The sequence below is a fragment of the Chiloscyllium plagiosum genome, unplaced genomic scaffold, assembly GCF_037043375.1.
Source record: "Chiloscyllium plagiosum isolate Xiang-an unplaced genomic scaffold, Cpla_swu_hap1 HiC_scaffold_10, whole genome shotgun sequence".
Classification (NCBI taxonomy): Eukaryota; Metazoa; Chordata; class Chondrichthyes; order Orectolobiformes; family Hemiscylliidae; genus Chiloscyllium; species Chiloscyllium plagiosum.
Window position 1 is genome coordinate 70,750,367 of NW_028270148.1, and position 18,003 is coordinate 70,768,369.

Consider the following 18,003-nt stretch of genomic DNA (forward strand, 5'->3'; position numbering starts at 1 on the left):
AAACATAACAGCTGAAAATTGACATTAGATGAAGTGCAGTACAGATCAGTTAGTTTCTTCACAGTATGTCACATTCTCAGGCCTAATGGTACTCAGTTAAAAGCAGTGTTGGGATGTTGGGATCTGAAATACATGCAGCCTGTCCTGAAGAAACTAAGCAGGTCTAGCAGACTGGTATAGTGGAATTATCACTGGATTGTTATCCTGAAATGCATGACTAGGGACACAGGTTTTAATTCCACCATGAAAGGTAGTGACATTTGAACTTAGTTAAAAAATATGCAATTTTAAAAAAGGCTATGGATGACCAGGAAACGATTGTTGTAAAAACTCATCTGGTTGTCCTTTAGGGAAGGAAGATCTGCCATCCTCCCCTAATCAGTATATAACTCCAGACCTACAGCAAAGTGGTTAACTCTTTACTGCCCTATGGAATGGCCAAGCATGTTCCTCAAGTCAACGGCAATTGGGATGGGCAACAAATGCTGGAAATGTTCAAATCCTGTGGAAAAAAAGTATTTGTATGAAGAAAAAGTGAACTTTTAAAAATCCAATATGACTTTGAACCCATGTACCTCCAATTACAGATACTGTTTATTGTGGTCCACATCTCAGTGTTGATAACTGTGTGCATTGCTGCAGTCTGTGATCCTGGCTGCAGCAGCAGTGGATCAGTGCAGCATTGCTGTAAGGAATGTAGGAGAAGGCAGACAAAGTGACAACAGCCTGCCCCTCCCCATCCAAGACATTAGCTGCCCCATTCAGTCAAGGTTTTAAAGGTATCAAGTCTTTAAGTCAGTGAGTAAAAGTATCAAATCTTTGAGTGAGGAGTTGAGTGGTTGAGTCAGGACATGGAGGTGCTGATGGGAGAGAGTGCTGGGTCAGGTCGAAGGTAGCATTAGTGGGTGGAATTGAGTCACTCTAGGTCAGAATGGGGGGTGGCGATGTAGTTCTTGGGTCAGAGGTTGGTATATGAAACTGAGTCATCTGCTTTGGGTTGAAGAGCAGTTGGATGGTGGTTGCAATTGACATAGTACCTCCCTCTTTACTTTCCATCTTGCCATTTATCCTGGAAGAGGGAGGTGGCTCTGTCTCCTTGTGGAGTTCAACAGTGGTGAAGGTGAATGCTGGGGTCTGTGGGAGAGCATTGTGGATATTGCTCCTGGGAGCTTGCAGTAGGATGAGAAGTGTTTAGGGCTTGAGGTGGGAACCTGTAATGATAAAGACAGAAGGATTAGAGTGCAGTGCATGTGGCCATTACTGGAGAATGTGTGTACGAGGATCTTACCTTGCTTCTGAATGAGGATAGGTTTCAGGGATTAGGATACAGGAAACTCCACAAACTAATACTAGTGCCCTGTTCTTTGCAGATAAGAAGAACATGTCCATACATTGTATCTATTGAATGGAACAAAATAGGTGAGAGCCATTTGCTGGTTCATTTCTCAAGGCAATATCCCGACCTGAGTTACTCTGACTGGGTTCAAATTCTAAACAAAGCCTGGCAGTTAACCCTCAATCAGCATTTATGGGCCACATTTATTAGCATTCTCCTGTCATGTAGGAAAAATGATGGTTTTCCTTTGAATGATTAATTTTGGGAATGATCCTGATGAATGCAAGATGAAAACCCTTGGCAAAATTGAATCATAGAGTCACAAAGATGTACAACACGGAAACAGACCCTTCGGTCCAACCTGTCCATGCCGACCTGGTATCCCAACCCAATCTAGTCCCACCTGCCAGCACCTAGCCCACATCCCTCCAAACCGCCTATTCATATACCCATCCAAATGCCTTTTAAATGGTGCAATTGTACTAGCCTCCACCACTTCCTCTGGCAGCTCATTCCATACACGTACCATTCTATGCGTGAAAGAGTTGTCCCTTAGGTCTCATTTATATCTTTCCCCTCTCACCCTAAACCAATGCCCTCTAGTTCTAGACTCCCCCCACTCCAGGGAAGAGACTTTGTCTATTTATCCTACACATGATTTTGTATATCTCCATAAGGTCACCCCTCAGCCTCTGACGCTCCAGGGAAAACAGCCCCAGCCTGTACAGCCTCTCCCTATAGCTCAAATCTTCCAACCCTGGCAACATCCTTGCAAATCTTTTCTGAACCTGAATGGGTTCAGATGTTTCACAACATCTTTCCGATAGGAAGGAGACCAGAATTGCACGCAATATTCCAACAGTGGCCGAGCCGATGTCCTGTACAGTTGCAACATGACCTCCCAACTCCTGTACTCAATACCCTGACCAATAAAGGAAAGCATACCAAACGCCTTCTTCACTATCCTATCTACCTGTGACTCCACTTTCAAGGCGCTAAGAACCTGCACTTCAAGGTCTCTTTGTTCAGCAACACACCTTAGGACCTTACCAGTAAGTGTGTAAGATTTGCTTTCCCAAAATGCAGCACCTCTCATTTATCTGCTACTTTTCAGCCCAGTGACCCATCTGATCAAGATCCTGTTGTAACCTGAGGTAATTTTCTTCGCTGTCCACTACACCTCCAATTTTAGTGTCATTTGCGAACTTACTAACTATATCTCTTATGCTCACATCCAAATCATTTATATAAATGATGAAAAGTAGAGGACCCAGCACTGATCCTTGTGGCACTCCAGCGGTCACAGGCCTCTAGTCTGAAAAACAACCCTCCATCACCACCCTCAGTCTTCTACCTTTGAGCCAGTTCTGTATCCAAATGGTGATTTCTCCCTGTTTTCCATGAGATCTAACCTTGCTAACCAGTCTCCCATGGGGAACCTTGTTGAATGCTTTACTGAAGTCCATATACATCACATCTACCGCTCTGCCCTCATCAATCCTCTTTGTTACTTCTTCAAAAAACTCAACCAAGTTTGTGAGACATAAATTCCCATGCACAAAGCCAGGTTTTTAAAAAATATATTTTAAATATTACAACAAATACAAAACAATGCAATTCAAAACAGTACAAAAATAAACCCAAATAATAAAAAAAATTCCCCAACCCACCCTCCTGTACGAATGTATAAACATGTAGAGAAATATAAAATTAAAAAAAACCTAAACTAGCTATTTAACTAAATAAATAAATAACTAACAACAAACAAATAAATAGTAATAACTCAGCCCAGCTAAACAAAACACTCATACGTTCACAGTTCCTCCTCCCTGGATATTGGACTCATGAAACACAATCGTTACGGCTATATAACAGCCCTTGTTAGTGTGGCAGATAAGTCTGTGTCCAAGTATTTCAAAAAGGGTTGCCATGTCTTGTAAAAATTCTCAGTTTTGTGGTGTACCATATTTGTGAAAAATCCAGGGGAATATGCTCCATAACAATCTTCCGCCAACCCGACAGGCCTCGGGGGTTTCGGATATCCAACCTAGCAAGATATTCTTCCTTGCACAGAACGTAAGAATATTGAAAAGTTTTTTCTTATGCGCGTCTGCAGGAAATACAGTGGGTAGGCCCAAAAAGAGAGAAATAGGGTTCTTCTCCACCCTACACCCAAAATCCTCTCCATTGCACCCGCCACAGCACTCCAATATGTTTGAAGCCTGTCACAAGACCAAAGACAGTGGGTAAGAGTGCCTGTGCAGACCTTGCACTTGGGACATGCTGAAGATACCCCTGGTTTAAATTTTGACAAACGGTCTGGGGCTAAGTGGACCCTGTGGAGAATCTTCAACAGTAAAGCATGGGTCCTATTGCAAATTGATATCTTCCTTGCATTCTCCCAAATATCCTCCCATGCCTCTGAAGAAACTTCAACACCCAACTCTCTTTCCCACATCTTGCAGAGTCAATCAGACTCATCTGAGGTGGCACCCCCCAATTGGTGATATAAAGTACTGACAGAGAGTGTACTCTTAGCCCTTAGTACCCCTCTTTCTATGTCAGATTTGTAGGGATCAGTCAAATGTGTGGTCTTTTTTTGAATAAAATCCCTAACTTGAAAAAAGTGAAAGAGGTCTCTATTAGGTAATTCGTACTTCCGTATTAACTGATCGAAGGATATCATGACATCTCCCTCAAATAAATCACCCATGCAAGACACACCCCTAGCTGCCCAACGTTTAAATCCTGAATCTGTCATACCCGTTTGATAACCACTAAAGGTGTAAACAAAGGTGTTTTGCCAATATTACTTACCATCTGCCGAATTGCCCTCCATGCTTTAACAGTATTGATGACTATTGGGTTAATATTCCCTCACTGTTGTTAAGATGGACCCGCGGGGTCCCGTCTTTGCGTGTTCTTTCGGAAGGAGAGACTCACACTGGCAACTATGGTTAGACGCAGACAGCAGTTTATTCACAGAATCTTAACTGGTACAACGAATCTACAAGCATGCATTCGTTGGAGAAGGCGTTCTGTCTTCCCGTTCAAACTTGACACAATTATACTTCGCGCTGCCTGGAGTCCCCGGTCAGTTTGCCTTCCCCATTGGTCCATTCATCTGCGCGCTGGGGATCCGTCCTCCTATTGGCCGCATCGAAGTGCCTGTCCAGCTCCTGCTGTGCTTGACAATGGCTCAGCCATCCCCGGGAGCGGTTCCGATCCCGTATTCAATAGTTCATTGTTTCAAGGAATTACTATGCGTCTGACAGGCTAGCCATTTTCAATAGTTTCAGTTTAACTAAATTGTCAATTACACTTATCAACTTTAGACTTAAATAGAGCCATTCACACTCAATAGTTACAGGTTCTGATAGAGCAATTCACACTTGTCTAACAGTTACAGATTCCGATCGGTTTCTTTATTAATCCCGAGTTTCGATGGGGCAATTGATACTGGCTGGTATTTACAGGCTCCAAGATTTAATTAACATTATGCATATCCCTTACAAGCTCCAGCAGTCATGCAGTCGCCTGCAGCAGCTCGCTTGGCTGTTGTTAACCATTTCAGGGCTGGAAGTGTCACCCTCCCTAGCCCTACATTAAACACCCCAGTGAAATCTCCCCAACACTGTCCTCACCTTGTCCAAAAACAGCTAACTGGTAAGGGGGCACCTTGCCTGGGAGGCTTCGATATCTAGCCATATTGAAAGAGGGTCCCCACAAACCCAATCATTCATGTAGGTCAAAAGTGAGCTTAATTAGTAATTTTTAATGTCTGGAAGGTCTACTCTCCCCAATCTGTGAGGCAACTGCAGTTTGGCTAATTTAATGAGGGCCCGTTTACAGTGCCAGATAAAGGAGCTGAACCAACCGTTCGGTCTCCTGAGTGTTTGTTTATTGAAAATCAGGGGGAGCATCCATATAGGGTATAGCAAATGAGGGAGAATATTCATCTTAATAAGCGCTATCTGACCCAACCATGAGACTGGAAGTGCCTCTCATCTTTGGAGATCTTGTTTAATTTTTCCAAATAATTGAGTAAAATTGGCTTTGAATAGCCAATCCAGAACTGGAGTAATGAATATGCCCAAAAACACAAAACCCCCCTGTGACCACCTAAATGGGAATCTATAGTCACTCTCAAGAGCCAACTCTTTCGTACGACCACCCATAGGCATAGCCTCTGATTTAGCAAAATTAATCTTATACCCTGAAAAAGTGCCAAATGCGTGAATGCATTGTATCAGACGAGGCACTGAAACTGCTGGATTTGTCAAGAAAATTAGAACATCGTCTGCATACGAGATTTTATGTAATTTTGACCCCCATTTCTGGAGCTGATATATTGGGATCCCCATGAATGGCCTCTGCCAACGGTTCAATCCCCAACGTAAAAAGTAATGGTGAAAAGGGACAGCCCTGCCGGCTGCCCCTAGAAATATTAAAATTGCTTGATCGTACCCGGTTGGTAATGACCGCAGCGAGAGGTACACTGTAGAGAACCTTTACCCATCTTATGAAAACTTCGCCCAGACCAAACCGGTCTAGAGTATAGAAAAGGTACGGCCTCTCAACTCGGTCAAATGCCTTCTCTGCATCTAAAGAAATCACCAATCCCTATATTGACTGCTGTTGGCATGCTTGAATTACGTTAAGCAGCCTCCTAACATTATTGGAGGATCTGCGACCCTTTATGAAGCCCGTCTGATCCTCTTTAATAATAGAAGGTAACACAGTCTCCAGCCTTAACGCAAGAGCCTTAGAGAGGATCTTAAAGTCCACATTTAAGAGTGAGATGGGCCTGTATGAAGCACAGTCTTCTGGATCCATCCCTTTTTTAAGGATAAGTGAAATATTGGCCTCTCTCAGAGATGGTGGGAAACAATCATGACTGTATGAATCATTAAACATATTCAGCATTGGGCCTGACAGTATACTTATAATTCCTAATAAAATTCACTGGGAAGTCTGTCAGGACCGGGTGCCTTTCCACTCTGAAGCTGCCTCACAGCTTCCTGCACTTCTTGTTCTGATAATGGGGCATTGAGAAAGGACTTGTTCGGGAGTCACACCCAGGAGCTTCAGATCTCTAAAAAATGATTTCATTTTGGCCTGCCCCTCCTCACAATTCTCTGACTGATATAACTTAGAGTGGAATCTCTGGAACGCCACATTAATCCTTTTAGAATCACATGTTAGGTTCCCAGACCCTTCCCTAATCATTGTAATGATTTGTGGGGCACTTTTCTTTCTGGCAAGGTATGCTAAGTATTTGCCTGGCTTGTCACCATGCTCGTATAACCTTTGCTTTGCAAAAGCCAACTCCTTTTTTGCCGTCTGCGTGAGCACAGAATTTAGTGCAGACCACAGTGCCATAATCCTCTGTAGTTTGACCAATAGGGTCTGTCAAAATAGGCCTTCTTGGCTCCCTTCAACCGTGCTTCAAGGAGACGTTGCTGCTCACCCTTCTGCCACTTCCTACTTGTGGAATATGAAATAACTAACCTCCTAGCATAAGTTTTGGCAATTTCCCAGAGAACAGATGAGCTATTAACCGAGCCTATGTTGATGTCTAAGAATGCCCGAAATTCCCGAGAGAAATACTCCACAAACTTACTGTCCATGAGAATAAAGGGGTCCATTTTCCAGTACCTTGAATCCACTGTAACATCCTTAATCTTAACCATGAGATATACTGGAGCATGATCGGAGATGGCAATATTACCAATCGTACAAAATGCCACAAGATCCAGGGTTACCGGAGGAGTCAGCAAAAAATAAATCCTCGTGTGACATCTATGCTGATTGGAGAAAAATGTGAAATCTGTACCTGTAGGGTGGAGACGCCTCCAGACGTCCACCAACCCTAATTCCCCGCACAGACCCAATAACTGTTTAGTTTGTGCAGAGGGTATTGAGGGACCTTTAGGCAATCTGTCTACTGTGGGGTCCATGAGACAGTTAAAATCTCCCCCTATAATGATGTGCCAAGACTTGAGATATATCAGTTTAGAAAAGGCATCTACCAAGAATTTAAGAGGATGAGCTGGGGGAACAATAAACATTTAAAACACCATATTCTTCCCCATTTATCAAGAATTACACACCTCCCATATGTGTCTTTAACACATTCCAACAATTTAAATAGGAGATTTTTCCTAACCAATATAGCCACACCCCTACTTCTGGTATTAAATAATGAAAAATAAACTCAGTCAAAGCCATTCTGCTGTAATTTCAGATGCTCCTTGTCATCCAAATGTGTCTCCTACAACAAAGCAATATCCACCTTCTCCTTTCTAAGACTCAAGAGTAACTTCTTCCTCTTAATTGGTGAGTGACTTCCCTTGATATTCCAGGTACACCTTTTAATCAATCATTAGCCATAATCTTCTGCGATTACATTTAAATTCCAGAGAGGAGGAACCCGAACCACAAATTGCTGAGCCTTAGTGTTGCATGGTCCACCAAATATAAAAACTACATTAACTAAAACCACTACATTTAGCAAACATACAAACTTATTAAAAATAAAAAACAACAAAAACCAGAAAACAAACCAACATATAAAGCGCCAATAGCGCTGAGTAGGGGAACTCAACCCCTGCCCGGAGGGGGCAACTACCCATCCCGAACTGCCCATAAGTAGACATCTAACCATCTCAACCACCTTCACTTCTCCCAGCTAGAGCCACATCACAAGCACAAGCTAAAAAGAATAAACACCCCATAGAATATCAATATGAATAAAAAAGCATTCTTGGGAATAAACACCCCACGCATCCTTTGGTATGTCGTAACTTAGAAATTTAAAATGTACATCTTAACCACCGCCAGACATAGTTTGAACCAAATTATTATCAATAGAGGAAAAAAAGGGAAAAACAAAGCTCCAACCGGATTTCCTCCATTTTTTTTACAGAATGATAAACACATACCCAAGCAACAATATTTATTCATACTACAATTGTTTAAATTGGGTTAGTTTGTCCACAAAGTCTCTTGCCTTCTCCGATGTGTCAAAGAGATGCATGGATCCATCTAAGGTGATCCGAAGCACTGCCAGATATCTCCGGGAGTACTGAATCCCAAGCTCCCTCAGTCTTCTCTTGACACCATCATATGATTTTCGTTTCTGGATCACCGCTGTTGAAAAGTCCTGAAAAAACATGATCTTAGACCCGTCATAAATTAGGGCCTTCAGATCCTTCCCCTGGAGTCTGGAAGCCTCTATGACTCTCTCCTTATCCCGGTAATGATGGAACCGCACCAGGAGAGGACGAGGGCATTGACCCAGACCCGATCTCCGCGCTGCTACCTGGTGAGCCATCTCTATCTTCAATCCTCTCATGCCAGCCTCCAAGTCAAGGAATTTCAGAAGCCAATTTTCAACAAATTCCGCAGGCCGCTCACCGTCCTTACCCTCGGGCAGACCGATGATCCGAATGTTTTTTCTCCTGCCCCTGTTTTCAAGATCATCCACTTGGTCACGCAAATTACGAACCTGCGTCTTCAGGGCTTGGATTTAATCCTTGAATGAGCTGGCATCAGCTTCCACTACTGTGACTCTGTGCTCCATCTCATCCGTCCTCTTCTCCAGGTCTCCCAGCTGCTGCTTATGCTTCTCCAGCATGAGAGAGATTGGAGCCAGCTTCTCTTCAATCTGTTCCTCCAGCATCTCATGAGTCTTCCCGACTTGGTTCACCAGGTCCTGGAGAGTAATCATCTCCGAGGCTGCTGCAGGCTGAGCTGCAGATCCGCCCTTGGATGCTCCTCCTCCCTCTTTAGGCATTTCTGGACAGCTGAAAATACAGGTAAGTCAATTTTTAAATGTTTCTTGGGGCTCCACAATCTTTCCACCGCCCCAAGAAATCCCGATGACCTGGGTTGGGTGGGTTAAAGGACTGTCCTGCTCCTTCTGCGATGCGAGGCTCTGCAGTGCAATCTTCTCAGATCGCCGCCATCTTCGATCCCCCCCGCGCAAAACCATGTTGACTATCCTTAATCAGTCCTTGTCTTTCCAAATACATGTACATCCTGTCCCTCAGGATTCCCTCCAACAACTTGGCCACCACTGAATTCTTCTCACTGGTTCTATAGTTCCCTGGCTTTTCCTTATCACCCTTATTAAACAGTGGCACCACGTTAGCCAACCTCCAGTCTTTCGGCACCTCACCTGTGACTATCGATGATACAAGTATCTCGGCAAGAGGCCCAGCAATCACTTCTCGAGCTTCCCACAGAGTTCTAGGGTACACCTGATCAGGTCCTGAGGATTTATCCACTTTTATGCACTTCAATATATCCAGCACTTCCTCCTCTATAATATGGACATTTTACAAAATGTCACCATCTATATCCCTACATTCTAGATCTTCCATCTCCTTTTCCACAGTAAATATTGATGCAAGATACTCATTTTGTATCTCCCCATCTCCTGCGGCTCCACACAAAGGACGCTTTGCTGATCTTTGAGGGGCCCTATTCTCTCCCTAGTTACCCTTTTGTCCTTAATGTATTTGTAAGAACCTTTGGATTCTCCTTAATTCTATTTGCCAAAGCTATCTCATGTCCCCATTTTGCCCTCCTGATTTCCCTCTTAAGTATACTCCTACTGCCTTTATACTGTTCGAAGGATTCACTCGATCTATCCTGTCTATACCTGACTTATGCTTCCTTTTTCTTAATGAAACCCTCAATTTCTTTAGTTATCCAGCATTCCCTATACCTACCAACCTTTCTTTTCATCCGAACAGGAATATACTTTCTCTGGACTCTAGTTATCTTATTTCCGAAAGCTTCCCATTTTCCAGCCGTCCCTTTACCTGCGAACATTTGCCCCCAATCAGCTTTGGAAAGTTCTTGCTTAATACCGTCAAAATTAGCCTTTCTCCAATTTATAACTTCAACTTTTAGATCTGGTCTATCCTTTTCCATTACTATTTTTGATCCAATAGAATTATGGTCGCAGGCCCCAAAGTGCTCCCTCACTGACACCTCAGTCACCTGCCCTGCCTTATTTCCCAAGAGTAGGTCAAATTTTGCGCCTTCTCTAGTGGGTACATCCACATACTGAATCAGAAAATTTTCTTGTACATGCTTAACAAATTCCTTTCCATCTAAACCCTTAATACTATGGTAGTCCCAGTCTATGTTTGGAAAGTTAGAATCCCCTACCATAACCACCCTATTATTCTTACAGATAACTGAGATCTCCTTACAAATTTGTTTCTCAATTTCCCTCTGACTATTAGGGGGTCTATAATACAATCCCAATAAGGTGATCATGCCTTTCTCATTTCTTAGTTCCACCCAAATAACTTCCCTGGATCTATTTCCGGGAATATCCTCCCTCAGCACAGCTGTAATACTATCCCTTATTAAAAACACCACTCCCCCTCCTCTCTTGCCTCTCTTTCTAACCTTCCTGCAGCATTTGTATCCTGGAATATTAAGCTGCCAGTCCTGCCCATCCCTGAGCCATGTTTCTGTAATTGCTTTGATATCCCAGTCCCAGGTTCCTAACCATGCCCTGAGTTCATCTGCCTTCCCTGTTAGGCCCCTTGTATTGAAATAAATGCAGTTTAATTTATTAGTCCTACCTTGTTCTCTGCTTTGTCCCTGCCTGCCCTGACTGTTTGACTCGCTTCTGTTCTCAACTGTACCAGTCTCAAATTGATCTCTTTCTTCACTATCTCCCTGGGTCCCCTCACCCCCCCTCCACCAGCCTTACTAGTTTAAATCCTCCCGAGCAGCTCAAGCAAATCTCCCTGCCAGTATATTAGTCCCCTTCCAATTTAGATGCAATTCGTCCTTCTTGTACAGGTCACTTGTACCCCAAAAGAGATTCCAATGATCCAAAAATGTGAATCCTTCTCCCATACACCAGCTCCTCAGCCATGCATTCATCTTCTCTATCCTCTTATTCCTGCCCTCACCAGGAGTAATCCAGATATTACTACACTCGAGGACATCCTTTTTAAATTCCTGCCTAACTCTATGTAATCACCCTTCAGAATTTCAACCATTTCCTTTCCTAAGTTGTTTGTTCCAATATGTACAATGACCTCCTGCTGGTCCCTCACCCCCTTGAGAACATGCTGCACCCTCTCTGAGACATCCTTGATCCTGGCACCAGGGAAGCAACACACCATTCTGATTTTTCACTGCTGGCCACGGAAACGTCTGTCTGTACTACTGACTAGAGAGTCCCCAAATGCAATTGATCTCTTGGAACCCGATGTATCCCTCACTGCATTCAAGCCAGTCTCAATACCAGAAACTTGGCTGTTCATGCTACGTTCTCCTGAGAATCCATCACCCCCTACATTTTCCAAAACAGCATACTTGTTTGAAATGGGGATAGCCACAGAAGTCCTGCACTAACTGCCCATCTCTCTTACCTTTCATCGAGTTAATCCATTTATGTGACTGTATCTGTGACATTCCCCCTTCCTATAACTGCAATCCATCACATTTTTTTGCTGTTGCAAATTCCTCATTGCCTCTAACTGTCCCTCCAACCGATCCATTCAATATGACAGGATTCGCAACCAACGGCATTTATTGCAGATATAATCCGCAGTAACCTGTAAACTCTCCCTAAACTTCCACATCTGACAAGAAGAGCATATCATTCTACTAAAACCATTTTTGCTCCTTCACAATCTATAGACCCAGAAAATAGCACTGTCTTATTCCTCCACAAACACTTTTGTCTGTTTTCAGTAGTATTCTGGATCAGGAATTGTTGTGGATCAGTAATGAAGTTTGAGTGGTCACATAGTTCCAGATGAGCTGTTCCCTGATGTATCTGTGACAATAGTATCTATTGCTCCCATTCTGATTACTCTGGCCACTGTTTCTTTGTGGGGAATAATTCTCACGCAGTGATACTTTCCTCCATGTCGTCAGGTCCTGCAAACATCTGTAATCTGCTATGTCTTCCAGAGAAATGTTTATGATTTAGTACATGGCAAGTGCATGTAGTGTGATGCCTCAAATAATTAGCTCTAACACAGCAAATTAGAGTCAACTTGTCAACCAATTAGCACCTACCCTGCTGTTGTATAAATTGTTGTGATAATTTAATATTTGGGGTGTTAATTGCGAAAAGCTCCAACAACTTGTCTTTCTTGTCTACTAACAAACAACTGGTGAAAAGCTGTGAGATGTGTCTGACATGTGAATAATGTAAAAGTGTAGGTTGTGGGAATGTCAGTATCCAGTTAGATAAATTAGCTGTGCATGTTTGCCTATGAGGCAAGAGTTCAAAGTAATTTATTGTTTCATGCAGTATTTTTTCTTTTAAAAATGAATTGATTCTGCATTTTCAACATTTCATTAGTCTTCTTGTTTTAGGAAGGAACAGTTTTGACATTGCAAGCACTTCAGTTTCCTTTGTTGTTGCAAGGGCTGGAAAAGCATTCGATTGTTTAGATGAGAACATTGCAGGAACATGCAGGATTGGAAATGAAATTTGATCATACTTCAAGTGTCAAAATAGATTAGACCTACTATATATTACTTTAGGATGAGCAATTACCCTGCCTTTATTTGCTGCCTCCTACCAAATAGTCAAACGAAGCAGTGACGTTTCCTCAGGGTGACTGGAGATAAAGCAGGAGATTTATATATTAACTCATTGAATGCAAGAAACTATTTGAATGAATTAGCCAACTAAATACTCTTTAGAGGCATGACACTGTAGTCATTATTGGGCATGCTTGAAAGCTGGTCATATTCAGAGCTAAATATTACAAGCTATGAAATCTTTAAATGAAAGGGGAAAATGAACTGGGATTAATGAGTGAACAGACACTGAGGGAATTCCAGGTCAAATAAGAACAACATATTGCAAAAAAAAAGAAGAAATATTTGCAGAAGAGCCAGCAAAAAGATCAATGCCTGAGGACAGGTTGTAAATACTGTAGAAGACATGACACAACAGCAAAGGAAGCATATAGAGTGCAAGAAAAAGTTTGCAATAAGTGTAATAAGCTGAAACATTTTCTATGCAAATATTTAGCTTGAAAGAAGAAAAACAAACATCTAAAAATGGCTGCTGGAGAGATGTAAGCTGATGATCCTGAAGAATTACTCTACACACTATAGCAGGTTGGCAAGGTCAGATCTAGAGGTCTTAAATGGTTTGTGACCCTTAGAATGATGATTCCATCAAGTGAAGGTAAAGTGCTAATGGACACTGGTGCTTCATGCAACATCATAGGCCTGTGTGATGTGGCTCAAGGTGGAGATCCAAAAATGAAGCCCTGAGAAGTGAAGTGGAGGCAATATGATCAAACGATGCTCATTGCAAAAGGATAAATGAGGTTGTGAGCACAATCAGTGGAGAGAATGAAGTTCTGAAGATCAAAATAGTGTCTCTTAAACAAATCCACAAGTCTCAGCTGAAGCAAATCTGAAACTTGGACTGGAAATCCTGCACATGCCAGAAGAGATTTGCAGCCTTTCACAGGCTATTAAGTGATTGACTGTCATCTTCTAGTGCCTGTTCAGCAAAGAAATTCTTTCAGGTCTAGATTGTCTTCTTGGTGAACATAATCTCAAAGCAGTTGGGAGTGTGACACCAACTTAGCATTTGCTGAGGAGAGATACAGCTGCTCTTAAGTCCAGTCTGAAAGACAAGGTTGAGGAACTAGCATCTGCTCTGACCAAGGAGGTCCTAAACATGGAAAGAAAGATAAGAAGGCAGAAATAGTTCTTGACAGAGCTGGCAGCTAATGATAAGTGAGCGAAAGCAGAAAAAGCAGTCATCACAGAACAGCCAGAAAAAAAGCACTGTGATAAGAGAAAGGAACAGAACAAGAGGGAAAAAAATGCAATTGAAAATATCTGATGTCAAATACATAGGTCATGTACTGACATGGAAAAGACTCTCCCAGATCCTAACAAGTTGAGAACATGAGCAGTGATGCACTGGCCAACAGATGTGAAGCAGTTTATTGGATTTGTGAACTGTCTACTGAAGTTTTTTTTACCTAATTCGTCATCAGAGCAGGAACATCAAAGCAACTTACTGCTAAGAACATGTGGCAATAGTGGGACATAGTATAAGAAACAGTTTTCAAAATACTGGTGAAAATAATTTGACATGTATTTGCAAGTCATCAATCCAAGACTTTGAATCTAAAGGCGCAGATCTTGTTCCTATCAAGAACTAGGAATGAGGAGACATCAAACTGACAATAATAACCCATGCAAAAGTCACAGATAGATCTGAACGTTTACATGTAATGAATCAAATTCATGTGCACAGTCAGCAACAGACTAGAATCAATATTTGTGCATGAATTAATTTTTGGTTGGAATATGTATATTGGGTAACTTGTAGCTGCAAATGGCACTTCATGCAATTTTTTGAATTAAAAGGTGGCTTGAAATACAATTGTACATTGTTTCTAGCTGACTTGTAGTCATTGAACCTCTTACTCTGCTGTTGCTCTACTCTACTGAAATGAGAATTTGTGGTGGCCTGGTGGCATTGCCAGACTAGAAATACAGAACTCCAGGCTAGTGCTGGGGATAAAGGTTTGAATCCCACCATTGCAGAAAGCAAAATTTGAATTAGACTATAAGACATAGGAGCAGAAGTATGCCGTTCAATTCATCGAGTCTGCTTCACCGTTCAATTGGATCATGACTGATCTGATAATCCTCAACTCTACTTTCCTGGCTTTTCCCTATAATCCTTGATTACTTTACTAATTAAAAATCTATTCATCTCTGCCTTGAATATATTACCTGCTGAATCTGAATGTGAGCTATTTGTGATTCATTCATGAGATCTTCCAAATCCCTCTATTTGGTAGCTCTCTGTAGTCTTTCTCTATTTACGTAACATTCATCTGCTTGATTCTTCCTGACGAAGTGCAGAACCTCACATGTTATATTCCATCTGCCAAGTTTTTGACCTCTTACTTAACCCATCCATATCCCACGGTATACACTTTGTGTCATCCTCATCCCTTGCCTTTCCACTTATTTTTGTGTTAGTTGTACACTTATCTATACTACATTCATTTTCCTTATCCAAATATTGTAAATAATTGTGTCTCCAGCACTGATCCTTCTCGCACACCATTTTGTTGCAGGTTGACATTCCTGAAAATGCCCCTCTTATCCCCACTTTTTCTCTCTTATTAGTTAGTTAATTCTTTATACTAATATACTTAATCCAATGCCATAGGCTCTTATCTTCTAAGTAAACTTATATGTTATTTTATCCAGCATGATTTCCCTTTCATGAAGCCATGTTGACTCTGATCTAGAGTTCTTAAATGGTTTGTGAGTCTTAGAATGATGATTACATCAAGTAAAGATAAAATGGCAGATATAATATATTACGAATTTTTAATTTCTCTGCCATAATCTACTTTATAATACTCTTAACATTGTCCCAATAATAGACATCATGCTATCTTGAGTCTTTAGTTACCTATTTATTTGTTTCATTGCTTTTAGGTAAAGCAGTTTAAAATTAGCAGTTTTCTAATCCTCAGTTACTTTTCCAGAATCTGAGGTTTCTTGGAAGATTGCTGCCAGTGTAACCTGCAGCTACATCCACGATATATCCCATTGAGTCCTGCATCTTATTGATGTTTACCACTATTAGTTTTCCTAGTACTTTTACTCTAGTGATAGTTATTGTATTTATTTCCTCTTATTTTTCCCATTTGATCATTTAGTAATTTTGGAATGCTATTAAGTGTTTTCTATTGCTTAGCCTGATGCAAAATATTTATTCAACTCCCCTGCCATTTCCTGGTTCCCATTATTATTATTTTCCAGCATCATTCTGCATTTAAGCAACTCTTGGATAGGTACATGGAAGATAGTACAATGAAGGGTATGTAGGTTAATCTGATCTTAGAGTAGGATAAGAGGTTGGCACAACATCGAAGGCTGAAGGGTCTGGATTGTGATGTACTGTTCTATGTTCTGTGTTCATTCTCTATGGGCCTATTTCACCTTGACTTCTCCTTCATTTTTATACATTTAAACAAGCTCTTGATGTCTGTTTTGATATTGCTTATGAGTTTACCCTCAAAGTTTATCTTCTCCCTCAAAAAATGGTTGTCTTTTCTTGGTGTTTAATATTTTCCCAATTCTGTGGCTTGCCACTAATCCTTCTGGCATTCTATGCCTTTTTCTTTCAATTCGAAGCTACCCTGAACTTCACTCAGTATCTTCCCTTTATTCTCTTCTGAGAATCCAGCTTCCTCACTGAGCTATACCGTTTCTGTGAGTCAAGACCTATTTTCTTTAATGTTTTACAACTGTCTTTGCTGCTAAATCCCTTTTTCAGTCAATACCAGCACTCTACTCTCATTCCTTTGTAACTACCTTTATGTAACTTAGCACAGTTGTTTCCAACTCAATGCTAAATTAAAATTTATTCTATGCTATGGCCATTGTTTCATAGGGGATCTTTTACTCTGAAACAATTTATTAAACTTATCTCAAATCACCAGGTCCAAAGTAATCTGCTCCCTGGCTGAATCTAGGAAACTGTACTGAAAAATATGAACTCTTTCTCATAGTTACCTCTGCCTTTATGAATATTGATTGAATTTATAAAGTACATACTCGAGATTCCCTGCTCTTGACACTTGCAGTTGTTTTCAAGAAAAGAGAAAAGAAAACACTGGAGATGTAAATACAATTAAGATCTGAATTTTATTTTGAAAACTAAAACTATTCACTAATCACACTCGCAGCTTTGTTCTCTGCATTCAACTCATGTTCTGATTCATGACATTACTCCATCTCTGGCCTCACTGCAGGTTGGCATCTTATTTTTTTTTATTCTCTCCTACTCACCCTTTGCCCTGGAAAGTTTACTTTTTACGGTTAAAGCATCTCTGTTCCACTTATTGAATTCCCATTTGCAACTAAATTCTGACAGTGTAGTCAGTAAACGCGCTTGGCCTTTGTCTTAGTCTGTTGCAGTCCTCCTTATGCAAATTAATACATTTGGTGTCCACAAGCCATTGTCATAAAAGCTTATTGGATTCATTGATGAAAATTTGCTGCCCTTACCTGGTCTGGCCTATAAGTGACTCCAGAGCCACAGCAATCTTTTTGAATCTGAAATGACTTCATGGGATGGCCTGCCAAGCTAGCAGTTGTATCAAACTACTCCCCAGTTAAAAAGAAGAAATGAAACCAAACAAATCATTGGCACCAACCAAAGTGTTGGAGACAACAAATGCACACACAGTCCTGTCAACCCTGTAAAATCCTTCTCATTAAAATCTGTGCCAAAATTGAAACAGCTGTCACACATTTTAGTCAAGAAGCAACCTAACGTAGCCACAGTCATGGAATCATACATTATACATAATGTCTCAGACATCACCATTACCATCCCTGGATATGTTCTGCCCTACTGGCAGAACAGACTCACCAGACATCATAGTAAAGCAGTAAAGTCAGGAAATGATTGTCCTAACCCTATTGGAGGTTGTGTGGTTGATTCCGACCCCACAAAATCACATGGCATCAAGTCAAACATGGACAAGGAAATCTCTTTCTGATTATCACCTCCCACCCCACATCACTTGCTGATGAATCAGTTCATCCCCACATTGAACACCAATTAGACCAAGTATTGAGGCTGGCAAAGGCACAGAATGTAT

The 18,003-nt window shown here is 41.4% G+C and overlaps 1 protein-coding gene across 4 annotated transcripts in view; it reads left to right on the plus strand.

The window, feature by feature from the left end:
• Positions 1–18,003, plus strand: part of LOC122552907 (uncharacterized) — a 147,521-nt gene that overhangs the window by 526 nt on the left and 128,992 nt on the right. For 3 of the 4 annotated variants that reach the window (XM_087990975.1, XM_087990976.1, XM_087990974.1), the window contains exon 2: positions 8,943–9,156. The exons of the other annotated variant lie outside the window; for it this stretch is intronic. In XM_087990975.1, coding sequence (XP_087847101.1) covers positions 8,961–9,156 — 196 coding nt within the window. In that variant the 5' untranslated portion in view covers positions 8,943–8,960. The remainder of the gene's footprint in view (positions 1–8,942; positions 9,157–18,003) is intronic. 4 annotated transcript variants of the gene reach the window in all.